The sequence below is a fragment of the Phaseolus vulgaris genome, chromosome 2 (assembly GCF_000499845.2).
Source record: "Phaseolus vulgaris cultivar G19833 chromosome 2, P. vulgaris v2.0, whole genome shotgun sequence".
NCBI classification, from domain to species: Eukaryota; Viridiplantae; Streptophyta; class Magnoliopsida; order Fabales; family Fabaceae; genus Phaseolus; species Phaseolus vulgaris.
In genome coordinates, this window is record NC_023758.2 from 20,156,735 (window position 1) to 20,169,980 (window position 13,246).

The following is a 13,246-nucleotide window of genomic DNA, read 5'->3' on the forward strand; positions in this document are numbered from 1 at the left end:
GTTAGGGATGATTTCATACCTCCTAATGGTTTTCACCATTTAAGATGCCTTTTCCCAAAAGATATCATCATTCCCAAACAAATTTTTCCAACTTGGTCGATTTATAGAACCTCCTTTTCTGAAATCCCATTGTTTACAAAAGATAAGTCATGTTTACATTTTTCTTCCACTTTTAATTGTAAAACTAAACTGACTTTGTTATATGCAGGGATTCAGAATTCGTGGACGAATTCTCTCCAACTCGAGGAGTATGATGAGAATCAAATAAAGGAGGCTTTTATTAATGGAGGAAGAGGACATCCACCCTCACATTTGAAGTTCTTCCTTCTAGTCTTCTCAAAATTAAAAGAAGAAATAAAATAAAGATGAGGCCCAAGCCCAAAGCCCAAGCCCAAGCCCAAGAAGGCCAAAGCCCAAAGAGCCCAAGTCCATCCCATGAGGGGCAAGGCCAAGCTTTGAAATACTCTTGTATAGTTTTAGGAGGTTTGGTTATTAAATAAAGGTGTGTGAAAATGTAAAATAAAGTCACATTGTCCATGTGACTTAGGAGAGTGGTGTAGGTGTAGTTTTTGGGAGGTGTCATAGTAGAAAAAGGTCACACCTCCCATGTGACTTGTTTTTGGTGGGAATTTCAAATGAGTTTATTTGAAATTTCCCACCTATTTTTCAGCACCTTAGGCTATAAATAGAGGTGCTTCCTTTGTAAAATTCAGATTTGAATTCATCTAAAGAAACTATACTCAAAATTGGAGTGAGCATTTGGAGAGCTTTTGAGCTTCTACTCTAGTCTTATCTTGAAGGACCATGGTTTCCTCAAGTGGCGGCTTCCACACTCATCTAGGAGCATCCATACTTCTAGTGGCGTGATCATCCAACCTATCTTCCATCTTCATGAGCATTCTCTTCTCCTTCCTTTCTTCTCTTTCAATTACTCTTGTTGTCTTGTGTTCTTGAGCATTTTTTGGTTCGGCTGTCCTTAATTTTCCAGCACCTATGTTTTGGTTTTCTAAATTCTGTTCGGTACATTTGTTTGTGTTTTAATTCTGTTCGGTCTTCTCTTTTATAATTCCTTTGTTGATTCAATTTGACAATATTTGGTTCATCCAAATGAGTTTGGGAATTGGTACTTGTTTTGGTGAGTTCTTGACTTAGAACCATGATCCAACTTCTAAGAAAGTGCCTCTTTATTTTCCAGCTCAAGGTGATTCCTCAAAGTGTCAAGAATCTTGTTCTATGTGGCTATTGGAATCACATCACTTGTTGTCCAAGCTAGCAAGCTCGAGGAAGGGAGGTCGACAAATGTAAGTTATTCAGGAGACCTTAAATTTGCCTAGGACCACTATAGAGGGGATAACAGAGGTCAACCATGTGGAAGTCTTGGGGGTGAACTCGAAGAAAGGGAGGAGGCACCGGTCGTTGACATATAACACCTTGAAAGTGCTTAGGATAACCACCTATGACGTGGTGGAAGATTAGTCTCTGGAGGTTCTGCATGTCAACGTTGTGGAGACCTGGATAACTCCATACCAACGCTACCTAGCTAATGGTTTACTCCCTGCAAAACCTACAAAGACAAAGGTGATTGAGAGGAATGCGGGAAGTATACCCTTATAGATGGAAAGTTGTTTTTGTCATGGTTATACCCACCCCATTCTCACTTTCGTAACTGGGGATTAGTGTGCCCGCATCATGGCAGAGCTCCATGAAGGCATTTGTGGGAGTCATGTGGGAGGAAGAGCTCTCTCGTTAAAGGCCATCCAAGTTGGGTATTATTGGTCGACCATGAAGGAGGATTGCATGAGACATGCACAACAATGCGAGAGTCAACTGGCGAGAAAGTCAACAGAGTCAACTGGCGAGAAAGTCAACTAGCGAAACCCGAATTTTGAAAACCTGCATGCCCTTATGACCACCCAAAACAGTACAACACAACTCATTTCTTACCTCAAACCACCAACAACATCTTCTCAACACACTTCCACTTCCATTGTACCTCCGTTGAGCTCAACGTTTGCTGCAGAAACCTCCACGATCCCACCTACAACCCACACACTGTCATAAAAGTTAGGTTTTCAAATAAATCAATAAGGGCAATTTCACCATTTCAAACAATGATGGGGTGCTGGTAGAAAGGTAATGGGATGCAAGAAGAAACACCCTTATAATATTTTTTAAAGAAGGTACAACTATTCAACTAATAGTTCATGAGTTTATTATGACTTTAATTACTTTAAGTTTTGTATGGATAGTTCAATTCAATTCATAGTGTAAATTTCTAGCTCAATTAAACTTTATTAACTTATGGAGTCAAGCAATATAGCAACTTAGAATATAGTTTTTAATGCATGAATTTTTTTGTTTATTTATTTGCAATGAGAGTTTCAATTTTAGCACATTAAAAACATTGTTGTACCATGTTCTTCATTTACTTTTTTACCACATTAAAAACATTTTTGTAGAGGGAGTCACGAAAAATAAATTGGTGGGTTTGTTTTTTTTTTTTTTGGAAATCAAAATGTCTTGTATGCTGAGGTCATGAGGCCATTCTTGTCATTGAACATGCTTTAAGGGCTGAGTTCAAAAGTTTTGGTTGGATAATAATTCTACTTTGCTTTGTCAAGCTCTTTATTCTATTGATGTGATTCCTTAGTGATAGGCATATTCTTCATCCGAATGGGTTTTCCTTGAACTTTGGTGAGAGATGGCAGAAGCTTAATGAATGTAATGAGTCAATGAAAGCTCCATTGGAGCCATGTATTTTGATAATGTAGCCTTCATTCTGAATTGGTTTCTTTGAATTTTGAGGTGGTTTGCGGAAGCTCAATGTAGAGGACAAGAATGGCTCCAATGGAGCTATGGTTTCCTTGAAGGTGCATGAGAGGTAGGGAGAGTGATTGGTTGGGCCATATCACTTTGTCCTTCTTTCATTTACCATTTTTTTTCTACTTTGAAGTTTGATATACTTATTTTTTTTTTCACTTTTTCTTAACACATCAAACTTCTCAAATCCAGAATTTCAAAATTTTTCACCAACACAAATAATTTTGATAAATGTTTTCAGCCAGCACAAAAACTGTGAAACATGGAAAACCTATACTGGAATTAAAAACAACATTGGAAACTTCAAAAATATAATGGAATTGAATGAACAATGAACTTGTATGGAAATAACAACAAGTATGAACTCAAATATGGAACAATTAAAAGGCACCAAAGCTTCAAATTCAAAAAATAACTTGTACTCAAATTAAAATCAAGCAACCAAAATTAACAACAAAAATACTACATAGAATTGATGACAATTTTGGATGAACATGACATTAACAATACTTGAATGGATTCAAAAATTAAAACAACTCAAATAAAATGTGAATTCAGCGATTAAAACAGCAAGAACAACTCAATTAAAATAAAAACATCACAACTTACTCAATGGAAACCTAAAAACAAATTGAAATCAGAATGTTCAAAACAATTGAACACAAATGCACCGAATAAAATTTCACAAACAACAACATGAACTAAATTTGAAATTAAAAACAGAAAGACCATTAATAAAATGATGAACAACACGGAATTGAAGAACAACACAAAATTAAAATAAGTAAAGACACTTATCTATTGAAGAACCAAAGCTCTGATACCAAATGATGGTGTAGCCTGTTAAGAATAAGTGAAGATTCTACTCAACTTTCATGAAGATGTGTCTGATGAAGACAACATGTTTGAAGGGGTTTAAAGAATGTAATTCATGGTCTTAGCTAGGTTATAATTGTTTAAGTTTCCTTTTGCACCTAGGTCAAACCTCATATCTCATAGCCATGATGATGAACTTAAGCACAAGAGTCTCTTAAAAAGTGTTTTAAAAAATCTACTCTAAGTTTTTCAAAAACTGTTTTACTGTACAAGAATTTAATTTGTTGTTTGACAAAAACAATTGATTCTTTGGTACTGCATCAAAACTATTTGGTTTTTTCAAAATTATGTTTTGACTCCAAAATTATGTTTCCTTCACACTTTCAGTTTTCAACTAACCAAAAAGTGGTTATGTTACCACAAGAGTATTTTCAAAAAACATGTTCTTTAAACTTCAATATGTTGTTTTAATAACAATTTGTAGTTGTTTTTGAGAAATCTGTTTTGATCTGAAACCTATAAAAATGGAGCTTGATCTCAGGTCAAAACATCCCTTCCAATTACAATTTGCATAAAATTTTCTAGTACTTTCATTGAGTTTTTGAAGTGAGCTTAGTTTTTGAAGATTTTTCTTAAAAAGTTTTAAGTGCTTTTGTGATGGTTCATTTGGCTTGGGATTCAAGGTTCTGCTAAGTGCTACAGTTGTGAGGGTCCCATTTCGAACTCCTTAGTCTTCAAATAAGGTGTTTACTTTCCTAATTATTTTCTCTCGTAAAAGTGTGTGTGTGTATGTACTTCTTGATAGAGTTTCTAGAAGTAAGTATGTTGTTAGAATAATGTGTTTCAGCTTGTGATCTTGGTGCTTGGATGGTTCAAGAAGTAAGTGGTTTGTAAAGATTGTTTTGTTTAAGTGGAATCCATCTTGGTATAAGGTGAGATTGGATGTAGCTCTTGTTGAGTGAACCAGTATAAAATTGTGTGTCATTATCCTTTCTTGATCACTGCTTTAAAACTAAAATTTGAAAATTTGTGATAAAATAAATTTGTTTTTTTCAAATTAAATCTGTTATTTTAACTGCTACTGGGTTAAATCATATTCTGTCCTTCAAGATTCTGATAAGACTTAATCTTTCTTAAAATTCAAGGCATCTTTAATCCTTGAATGGGTATTACGTGATTTAAGTTTCAGACAAGCAATCATTTTCAATACTTCATCATATTAAAACTGAATTCAAAAAAGGCTTTTGAAAGTGCTTGCTGGATTTAATTTGTTTTCCCTAAAATCCCCTTAACATAATTGTTTCAAGTGAAACCTCTTTGAACTGAGTGGATTAAAGGTACTGTTTTGGAAATCAAAATTTAAATCTTGTATCTCTTGATTTTAATCTTCAAAGTGTTACTTTGTTAAATCATTGTGTTTAATGTCTAACATTGTCTTCAATAGTGTCTTTGGATAAAAGACTTGAATTGATTAGTCAGAAATAAAATTTGTTGATCTTAAAACGAATTTGTTATATTTCTGAAACTGCTTCCTAAAATAAGAAATCAATATGTTTTTCTTTAATTCAATCTGTTATTTTTCTGTCAGAATTGCTTAAATAACATTTTAGCGAAAATTTTCTTAAGTACAATTCATCCCTTCTTGGACTTAGACTCTCGTAATTTTGAATTTTTGAGGTGGTTTGCGGAAGCTCAATGAAAGTAGCGAACAAGGATGGCTCCAATGGAGCTATGGTTTCCTTGAAGGTGCATGAGAGGTAGGAGAGTGATTGGTTGGGCCATATCACTTGGAGAGGTGAAGAAGAAGATCAAGGTGTTTATCTTAGAGAGGTCTAGACAATGGAGTGAGAAAGAATGCAAACTTGGCAAAAAACCACTCATATATTTGATCTTAGAAAAATGAGAGTCAAGCACCCCAATATATAGGAAAGAGGGCTGAACATTTTGGAGTCAAAATTTGAAAATTCAAAATAAAACTCTCCAGTGAGAATGTGTCATGTGGAGTCAGGTGGAGTCATGTTTTCCATGCTTATTAGCTCACACCTTCCATGTTAAATCCTTTCCACTCCTAGGTTGTCATGTGGATGTCCATGTACTCCATACCAAGGTAATTTTCGTCCTCTAACATACCCAAGAAGTTTTAGGGTTACATTGGGCTCAAAGAAGCCCAATTGTTACCCTAACTAGTCACTTTTAACCCTAATTAGACCTATTTTACTATTATCCCAAAACAAGCCCAAAAACCTATGCTACTTGGCCCAAATATTTGGTCCAATTATTTTATGCTACTAGGCTCAATACATGGCCCATGAAATCATGAATTTGATCTATTAAATCATGAATCAAGCATCTCCTTTTATAGGTGAAGGAGGTCAGCCAAGGGTTACAAAAAGTGGTGGGAAAACTAAAAAAAAAATGGTTTGAATTAGGCGTCTAAACAAGTCACAAGGCAAACATGTTCAAGTGTGTATCATGTGACCTAATTAGGTCTAATGATCGGTCTAGAGTTTAATGTGGACTACAATTAAACCCAATTATACCCTATGTAGGTTTTAGAAACCCAACCCTAATTTACTTAAAGAAAAAATACAAGTAAAAATCATACTCTACTTTTAGCAAAAAAAACTTAAATCCTAATCTAGAACTTATACTAGGTAATGACACTTTTGAATATATATAAGAAAGTGTCTTTGCCATCAGTAGCAAAGTCCTGATCTTCTTGCCATAACTCTAGTGGTTGATCCTGAGCTGAGGCCTCTCCCATGACTTAGACTTTTTAAGGGAGGTGGAGAAGGTCCATACAACTATGTGTTGACATGAACTTCACAGATTCTCATAGTTGTAGGAAAGACAATAATTGTGAGAATAAATTGACTAATCTTAGCGTTAATAATAAATTATACTTAGTTATGTACTTTTTTGTGCCTCTTTGTCTTAGTTTAGATTTTTTTCATAATAGATACAATTTTTTTTTTCTGTGTTAGGTTGTATTCTTTTTTTTCTTACATAAATTTTGATTTGATTTTTCCATATTTTGAATTCCTGTCTTTTTCTATGTTAGGTTTAATATGAAGATAAATAATTAATGAATTTTGAAGTGTTAGTTTAATTGGAATGTGAAAATTAACATAATGATTATTAACATGAACTTTAATAAAAAAAATTATTACTTTCATCTTTAAACTTTATATCTTAATAATCTTTCATTTTACTCGTTGGAGATATAACTTAATCCTATTTCTATTCATATCTATTGCATCTCCTTCAAAATATTCACCATCTCTGTCACAGACGAAGATACCATTGATATAGTTTCACCTCCACTCTTCTATTGCAATGGATGCTTCAAGACACATTGAGATTGAAGGTTGAAACAGCAACACATCATACAGTTGCATTCCTTAGGGACTTTTCTATTCTTATTACATTTCTTAATCTCAATAGTGAATATGGTAAAGTATTATTGTCTAACTTCAAACGTTTTTTCTAAATTTAGGTAGTTATTCTTTTATATACTTTGAGTTATTATCTTTTACAATAAATTTCTAGGTTATTATTATTATTATTGATTGTTCAATAAATGAAAATAGTTGTTTTTCTTATTTTCCTTTGATACGTTATGTCGATCTTTGATTTGCTAACTTTTTAAACAATTTCCTTTTATTTATAATATTATAATAATTTTCAACATCGCATAAACTTGTTATGAAGACAACAAATGAGGAAGGAAAAAATTTAATAAGGAAATAATTGTTAATTATTTTTAATTTTTATTTTGAAAGTAAAAAATATCAATAAATCCATCAAATATATTTTTTCAATTGATAAAGGGGTGGAATGAATGGAGTGCTGAAATGTGAAGGTTGAAAGTTTTTGTACTATACATTTGTGTAATAATAACTTAAAATTGTCAATACGTCTCTCAAATGACTTTTCATTTTTATTTTTTAATTGTTAAAGAAAGTGGAAGAATTGGAGTGTTGTAATAATAGTATATACAAATTAAACTTTATAAAATTGAAACAACAGTAAGACTTGTAAAAAATTATTATATAAGAGGACAATAGGGAAAAGTTAATTAATCGTTATAATTTGTATTAATTATTTTTTTAATCCAAACCTTACTATTTATTTGTTATCTCTGTAATTGTTTTAAAAAAAGTTGTATACAAATTTAATTTATTTTTTCATATCTCTATTTCACAAATACTTTGTTTTATTTAATTGACTGTTTACTATTTTATCTACTTAAATAAAAAAATTGCTTATTAGTTTAAAAAATGACTTGGTATCAAATGTTATATTTCGTTGTTTTTTTCCCTATAATAACTAGGTCCCACTAAAATGCAATTTGATTCACGTAAATTTTCAAATTAGAATAACAATTAAAATATGCATCGACATAAAAAAGGTAAAGATGAATAATACTTAAGATTTCTTCTTTTAAACGCGTGAAATTCCTTAAATTCTTGACAATTTATAAAATTCTTTTAAATGTTATCAATGAAGATATTTCAAATTGTTTAGAATTTAAACTAATAACATTTTCATAATAAAAGTTTTTTAAAAAAAATGCTTTCTGCCAAAATCTTTCAAAATTTTGAACACATTTTTCTTAAAATTAATAACGGATTTCTTTCTGGTTGTTTCACTTCAACTCTTGTTTGTGAATTTCTTCTACTGTCTTCAAACTACACTAATTTTGATATTTTAAAATATATTAAAAAAATTAATATATCAAAATCAATATATTTTGAAAGCATAATAAAAAAAAATACAAAAAATCCAACAGAGAATCTGAAATATCACGATGTATGAATGTTGTTTAATCACTATATTGTGGTGGATGAGGCTACCAATTCCAGCATTCTAACCACAATCTTGAGACTAAACAAAATAAAGGAAGCAAACATGAGAAGAGGATAGAACTTTTGTGTGCATGATTCTGCCTAATGATAAGAGTGAAAGATAACATAAGTATCAAGGTTGTTGTTGGAGGGGGGTAGTAATTAGCATTTTCAACTCAACAAGTTAACACATGCTGCAGCTATTGAGTTGAGTACAAGAAGAAAGAAACAAGTTCAGGGAAACAAATTTGATATCCTTGTAATACAATCAATCACTCATCCTCCTCGCATATGTGCACCTAGCTCACCAAACTGATCATCAGCCTCCACTGTATCTTCAGATAGCCGCACAGCATCCAGCTTCTGCTTCAGAATTTCTATGGCATTTAGTACTAATTGAGAAGATTTAATTGCTCCAGTAGATTCAACTGTGAATATGAAGCTATCCTGCCTTGCAATGATTTCCACTAGCCCAGGCTTTCCCATGGCTTCTGCTTTCTTAATCACCTCATCATCATATGAGTATGCCTCGGAATCAACCACCATTACCTAATAAAAGCCAAAAACATCACATTTCATTTTCAAAGACAGAAAACCCGGTAATACAAATTATATCAGAGGATTCATTACAACAAAACAAATTGAACCTAAAAAAAGGATATTAACTATTAAGTTTAAGTACCGCATATCAACATTTCAAAATAGAGAAAAATATGTATAGCAGAGAGGCTGACAGAATTAGCCAGATATACACTTAGGAACTCTTAATGTGCCTTCCTTTGACAACAATACCTTCAGTATATAATTCTCCGGAATACCATACATCCACCCATCATGAGCTGGACAGCAAATCTTGATACTAAATTCTCGTTTGCTGTAAATAGTTTTGCAGCTCAAGGTTCTCTATGAAATTGATAGCTTAAAACTGGATAGGCACAAGTCCTTCACATTCATTCTAGCATTGTTTTGTTTTTCTTTTTCTTGTCACTTGAGTTTATAGTTTATCAATCTCAGATGGTGACCAAACCATAAAACACTAGCACTGTAGCAGAAAGCAGGATGATGAGGAAAAATTGAAAAGTAACGCACTTACTCAATATTCATCATCATATATACATGATTAGCAATAAAAAGTCACACCTGTAACCCAAAAAATAGTAAAAAATGCTTTAAATCACAGATTGTGGCATGTAGCAACTGGCTCTAAAAACGCTAGCAAGATGGCTTTAAATTCTTTTTGAAGTTTATTTATATAATGTACCACATAAATTCTCAAAAATGAAAACAATAACTCAAAATTAATAACATCCATAACTGACAGTCATAGGTGCCTTAAACTAAACATATATGTAATACGACAAAAGCCAAATACAAGTTTTCTAAATAGGAACTATCAATCATCTTCTAAATCCAAGACGTCTTTATGATTTTCACTATTATTACATCTATAGATTTATATTTGGAAATTAATATCCAAAAATTAAGCCCTCTAAGGAAATGCTAATCTCGGTTTAAGGGATTCTTGTAATCAACACATAGCACCTACTACCCTAAACTGTTCTGCGACAGAAGCTCTTGTAGCAAGCAGAGTTTGCTCCGCATTGCTATAGAGCACAATTTAAAACTCTGGTAGAAATAACAATAAAAGTCAAGGAAACACCAATCTTTTGTCTTGGTACTTGAGATAACGGCATGGTTGTCCACTACCAAGCAGGAGAGAATAGATAACGGAACAGAGGATATTAAATGTATTAGGCATTCAGAAGAACAGAGAAAGGAGTCAAAGGTGGTGTCCTGGAAGACCACCACAGATGGGTGGATCCAGTCACAGAACAGTGAGGATGTTGGTCACAAAGTGGATCTAAAGAGATGACAAGCATGGGAACACAAGGGTTAGTTTTTTTAACATTCTGATAAAGTAGTGGGAAGGTTAACTTTGGTCTGTAAAAGAACTGCGGAGGCATGCAAATTCAATATATCTCCATAACAACAAAAAGTCCAGTTTCATAAAAATCAAGGAAAAACCACTCTTTTGTGTTGGTCCTTACCCAACCCCCAACCTATCAAAACAACAGTTTCTTAAGGGTAATAAAGGCACATCACTGCCACGGTCACTTCTTAGGCCTTGACTGTGGCTACAAGAGCCAAAGGCAAAACGCACAGCAAATCAATTCTCTGCAGCAGTAGGACAAGGTAATAACTCTACCCGCACTATTTCCTTACTTGCAATGTCTTTTCTACAAGAAGTTGATAACACCTTCCAAAATGATACTGAATGAACTTATTTACTTTTCCCCGTTTTTCAGGGCCGACAGAAGAATTTGCTTTCACATAACCTGAGACTGGAGCTTGGAAGTGATGGAGGCTACAGTACCTTGAAATTAGAAGAAGGCTATCTAATACTTTTGGATAGAATTTAGGGGTTATAAGAGTTGTAAGTTCATGTACATTTGGATGAACAGGAAGTTCTACAAAACATTAGTTCTCTAATACTTATCTCTGGAAAACATAATATTATTTTCCAGGTGGCATCTAGCGTAACCTTAATATAAAGAACATTGAGTCTTAATTACTGAACGTTCCTTCTGCATGCGATTCTGTAAGCCTATCCATATAAGCTGAAATATAAACTTGCGAATTGTTTACTTTATACACACAAGCAGCATTATGCATCCAAAGCATCAAATTACTAGTGTCTATCGTTGAACAAACATACAAAGAAAACAAACGAGGTACCTCTAATTGCACTTTATTCTCCACTTTAGCCCAAATGGTTGAAGTGACAGCATACAATGTTCAGGTCAAGGGATTTGCATAAACTTGCAAATTTGATTACAAATAATTGGCATGCATATGTTCAGATAAATTCCAAAAGTAATAGTGATCAAGCACCAAAAACATAAGACATGCTATGTAATTGTGTTATTCTGTACAGAATATGGATCAGAAAACAATGGTAGAAAGAGCATAACCAAATTCATAAGAGAACAGATGAGAAGAACCCAAACCTGTTGTGTTACTGGATCAATTTCAAACACACGTGTAGGACTGCTATCAACCCATTCTCTTTTCTCCTCAAGAGTCAGTGTCTCCATCAAGTCCTCATTTAAATGAATCTCTGGTTCATACATGAAAGTGACAGTTGCAGCGGGTGACCACTTGGCATGATCTTTGCCAATTCCCTTCCTAGCTATCGCTCTCAGCCTCAGCTCTTGTCCTCGCCTCAACTTCACAATGATAACCCCCCTGAATACACGCAATTCAAAACGAAGAATACCCATATGAAAAACAAATTAAATACCCAGTTGAAAACGAAGAATAGCAATTTTATTAAAAAAAAAAAATACACGAGAACAAAGAAAATTCAAACGGAAAAACCAAATACCCATCTGAAAACGAAGAATACCCATTTGAAAACCCCAAATACCCAGTTGAAAACGAAGAACATCCATTTGAAAAAACCGAATACCAGTTGAAATCAACAAAGACCCATTTAAAAATCAAGGGTTTAAAACAACAAAAATATATAGAAGAAAAGCACGCACCTACTCTCGGAAGAATCAGTAGAAGCAGGGTCAGAGAAATCGACGGGAACGACGGAAGGGTCGGAACTATAAAGATCTTTACTGGAGACATCGAGGGTTTGATCAGTCATACACTTAACCCTAAGGTGAAACTCCACAGAGCAGAACTCACACTGGCCGTCGCCGTCGCACGCGTCGCAGTCACGTGAGAAGCGCATGGACATGGCTCGCTCACTCGTGAGTGGAATGAGTCCGAGTCTGTGAGCTATGAACTCATCGTTCAGCACCGAAGAATTCACCTCTATCTCAACCAGGTCGATAGCGATCGTCGGCACCTCCGCAATCATCACGCGCCGCAGCGCGTTCGCGATACTCGCGTCCGTGTCCCGGAGCTCGAACTTGGCGTAATCATCCTTCAGCTCGCGGATTTTCACCCTCGGCATGCGCGCATACGATGCACCCTCCATCGCCTCTCTCTGTCTACTCTTCCTCTCTCAGACAGTGCTGAAAAATGTAAAAACCCTTTTCAAAACCCAAACATTTATAATTTGTGTTCTTATACGAGGGATAACACCTCTTTGAATAATGGATAACTACTTTTACTTTTTCTAAATTATATTATCAGAATTAAGACGAAGAATATGAGCAATATTTTTTTTACTACTTTAAAAAACATAAAAAGATTAATTTTTTAATAGTTTAAATTAAATAATTTTTCTTTTGTGCAATTTAGCTTTTGGAATGATTTATTTTAAATATAAAGCAAACTATGTTAAAACAGATCAAAAATTCATAAAGTTGAATTCTGTATTTAATTTTTTTTACAGTTTTTGTAAATAAGCGTCTACTGATTGCGATAGATTTTTTTTTATTTTTTTTTTAGTAATAACATCCTTTAATAATATTTTGTCAAACAGATTATTTAGAGAGTATGTTATCCAAAAATTATCTGAAAGTTAGTTTAATAAAATCTTTCTATCCAAAGTTTTAGGAAGATTAATAATATGAAATTTAAAGAAATAAGGGATAAAAAATATATTTACAGTATGTTTTTATATAAATTTCTCTAATAACAAATATTATGTCCAATTAAGCATATTAATATTGTGAATGTATAAATGAGAAGTGTATAATTTCTACAATTATAAAAACAAGTATTTATTAAAGCTAGGCATATACTATAAAATGCTTAAGATTTATGTCTTTCATACAAAGTACTCTTATAGTCTATTCAAGCAA

The 13,246-nt window shown here is 33.3% G+C and overlaps 1 protein-coding gene across 1 annotated transcript; it reads right to left on the bottom strand.

Annotated features, from left to right (window-relative positions):
* Nucleotides 1-8,565: 8,565 nt before the first annotated feature.
* On the bottom strand, nucleotides 8,566-12,598 carry LOC137810874 (DNA-directed RNA polymerases II, IV and V subunit 3-like). Its single transcript, XM_068612356.1, has 3 exons — nucleotides 12,029-12,598; nucleotides 11,492-11,729; nucleotides 8,566-9,032 (listed from the first exon to the last, which is right to left on the bottom strand). The coding sequence occupies exons 1-3, from the start codon at nucleotides 12,472-12,474 to the stop codon at nucleotides 8,760-8,762; spliced, it is 957 nt and encodes a 318-aa protein (XP_068468457.1). The 5' UTR covers nucleotides 12,475-12,598; the 3' UTR covers nucleotides 8,566-8,759.
* Between the last annotated feature and the right edge of the window lie 648 nt (nucleotides 12,599-13,246).

Bases quoted from the DNA above. Each gene is read 5' to 3' on its own strand.
- LOC137810874 (XM_068612356.1), bottom strand. From the start codon at position 12,474: ATGGAGGGTGCATCGTATGCGCGCATGCCGAGGGTGAAAATCCGCGAG. The intron at 11,730-12,028 runs GTGCGTGCTTTT...GCGTGTATTCAG, and splicing joins ACTGATTCTTCCGAGAGTAG to GGGGGTTATCATTGTGAAGT. The intron at 9,033-11,491 runs GTTTGGGTTCTT...GGCTTTTATTAG, and splicing joins TTGATCCAGTAACACAACAG to GTAATGGTGGTTGATTCCGA.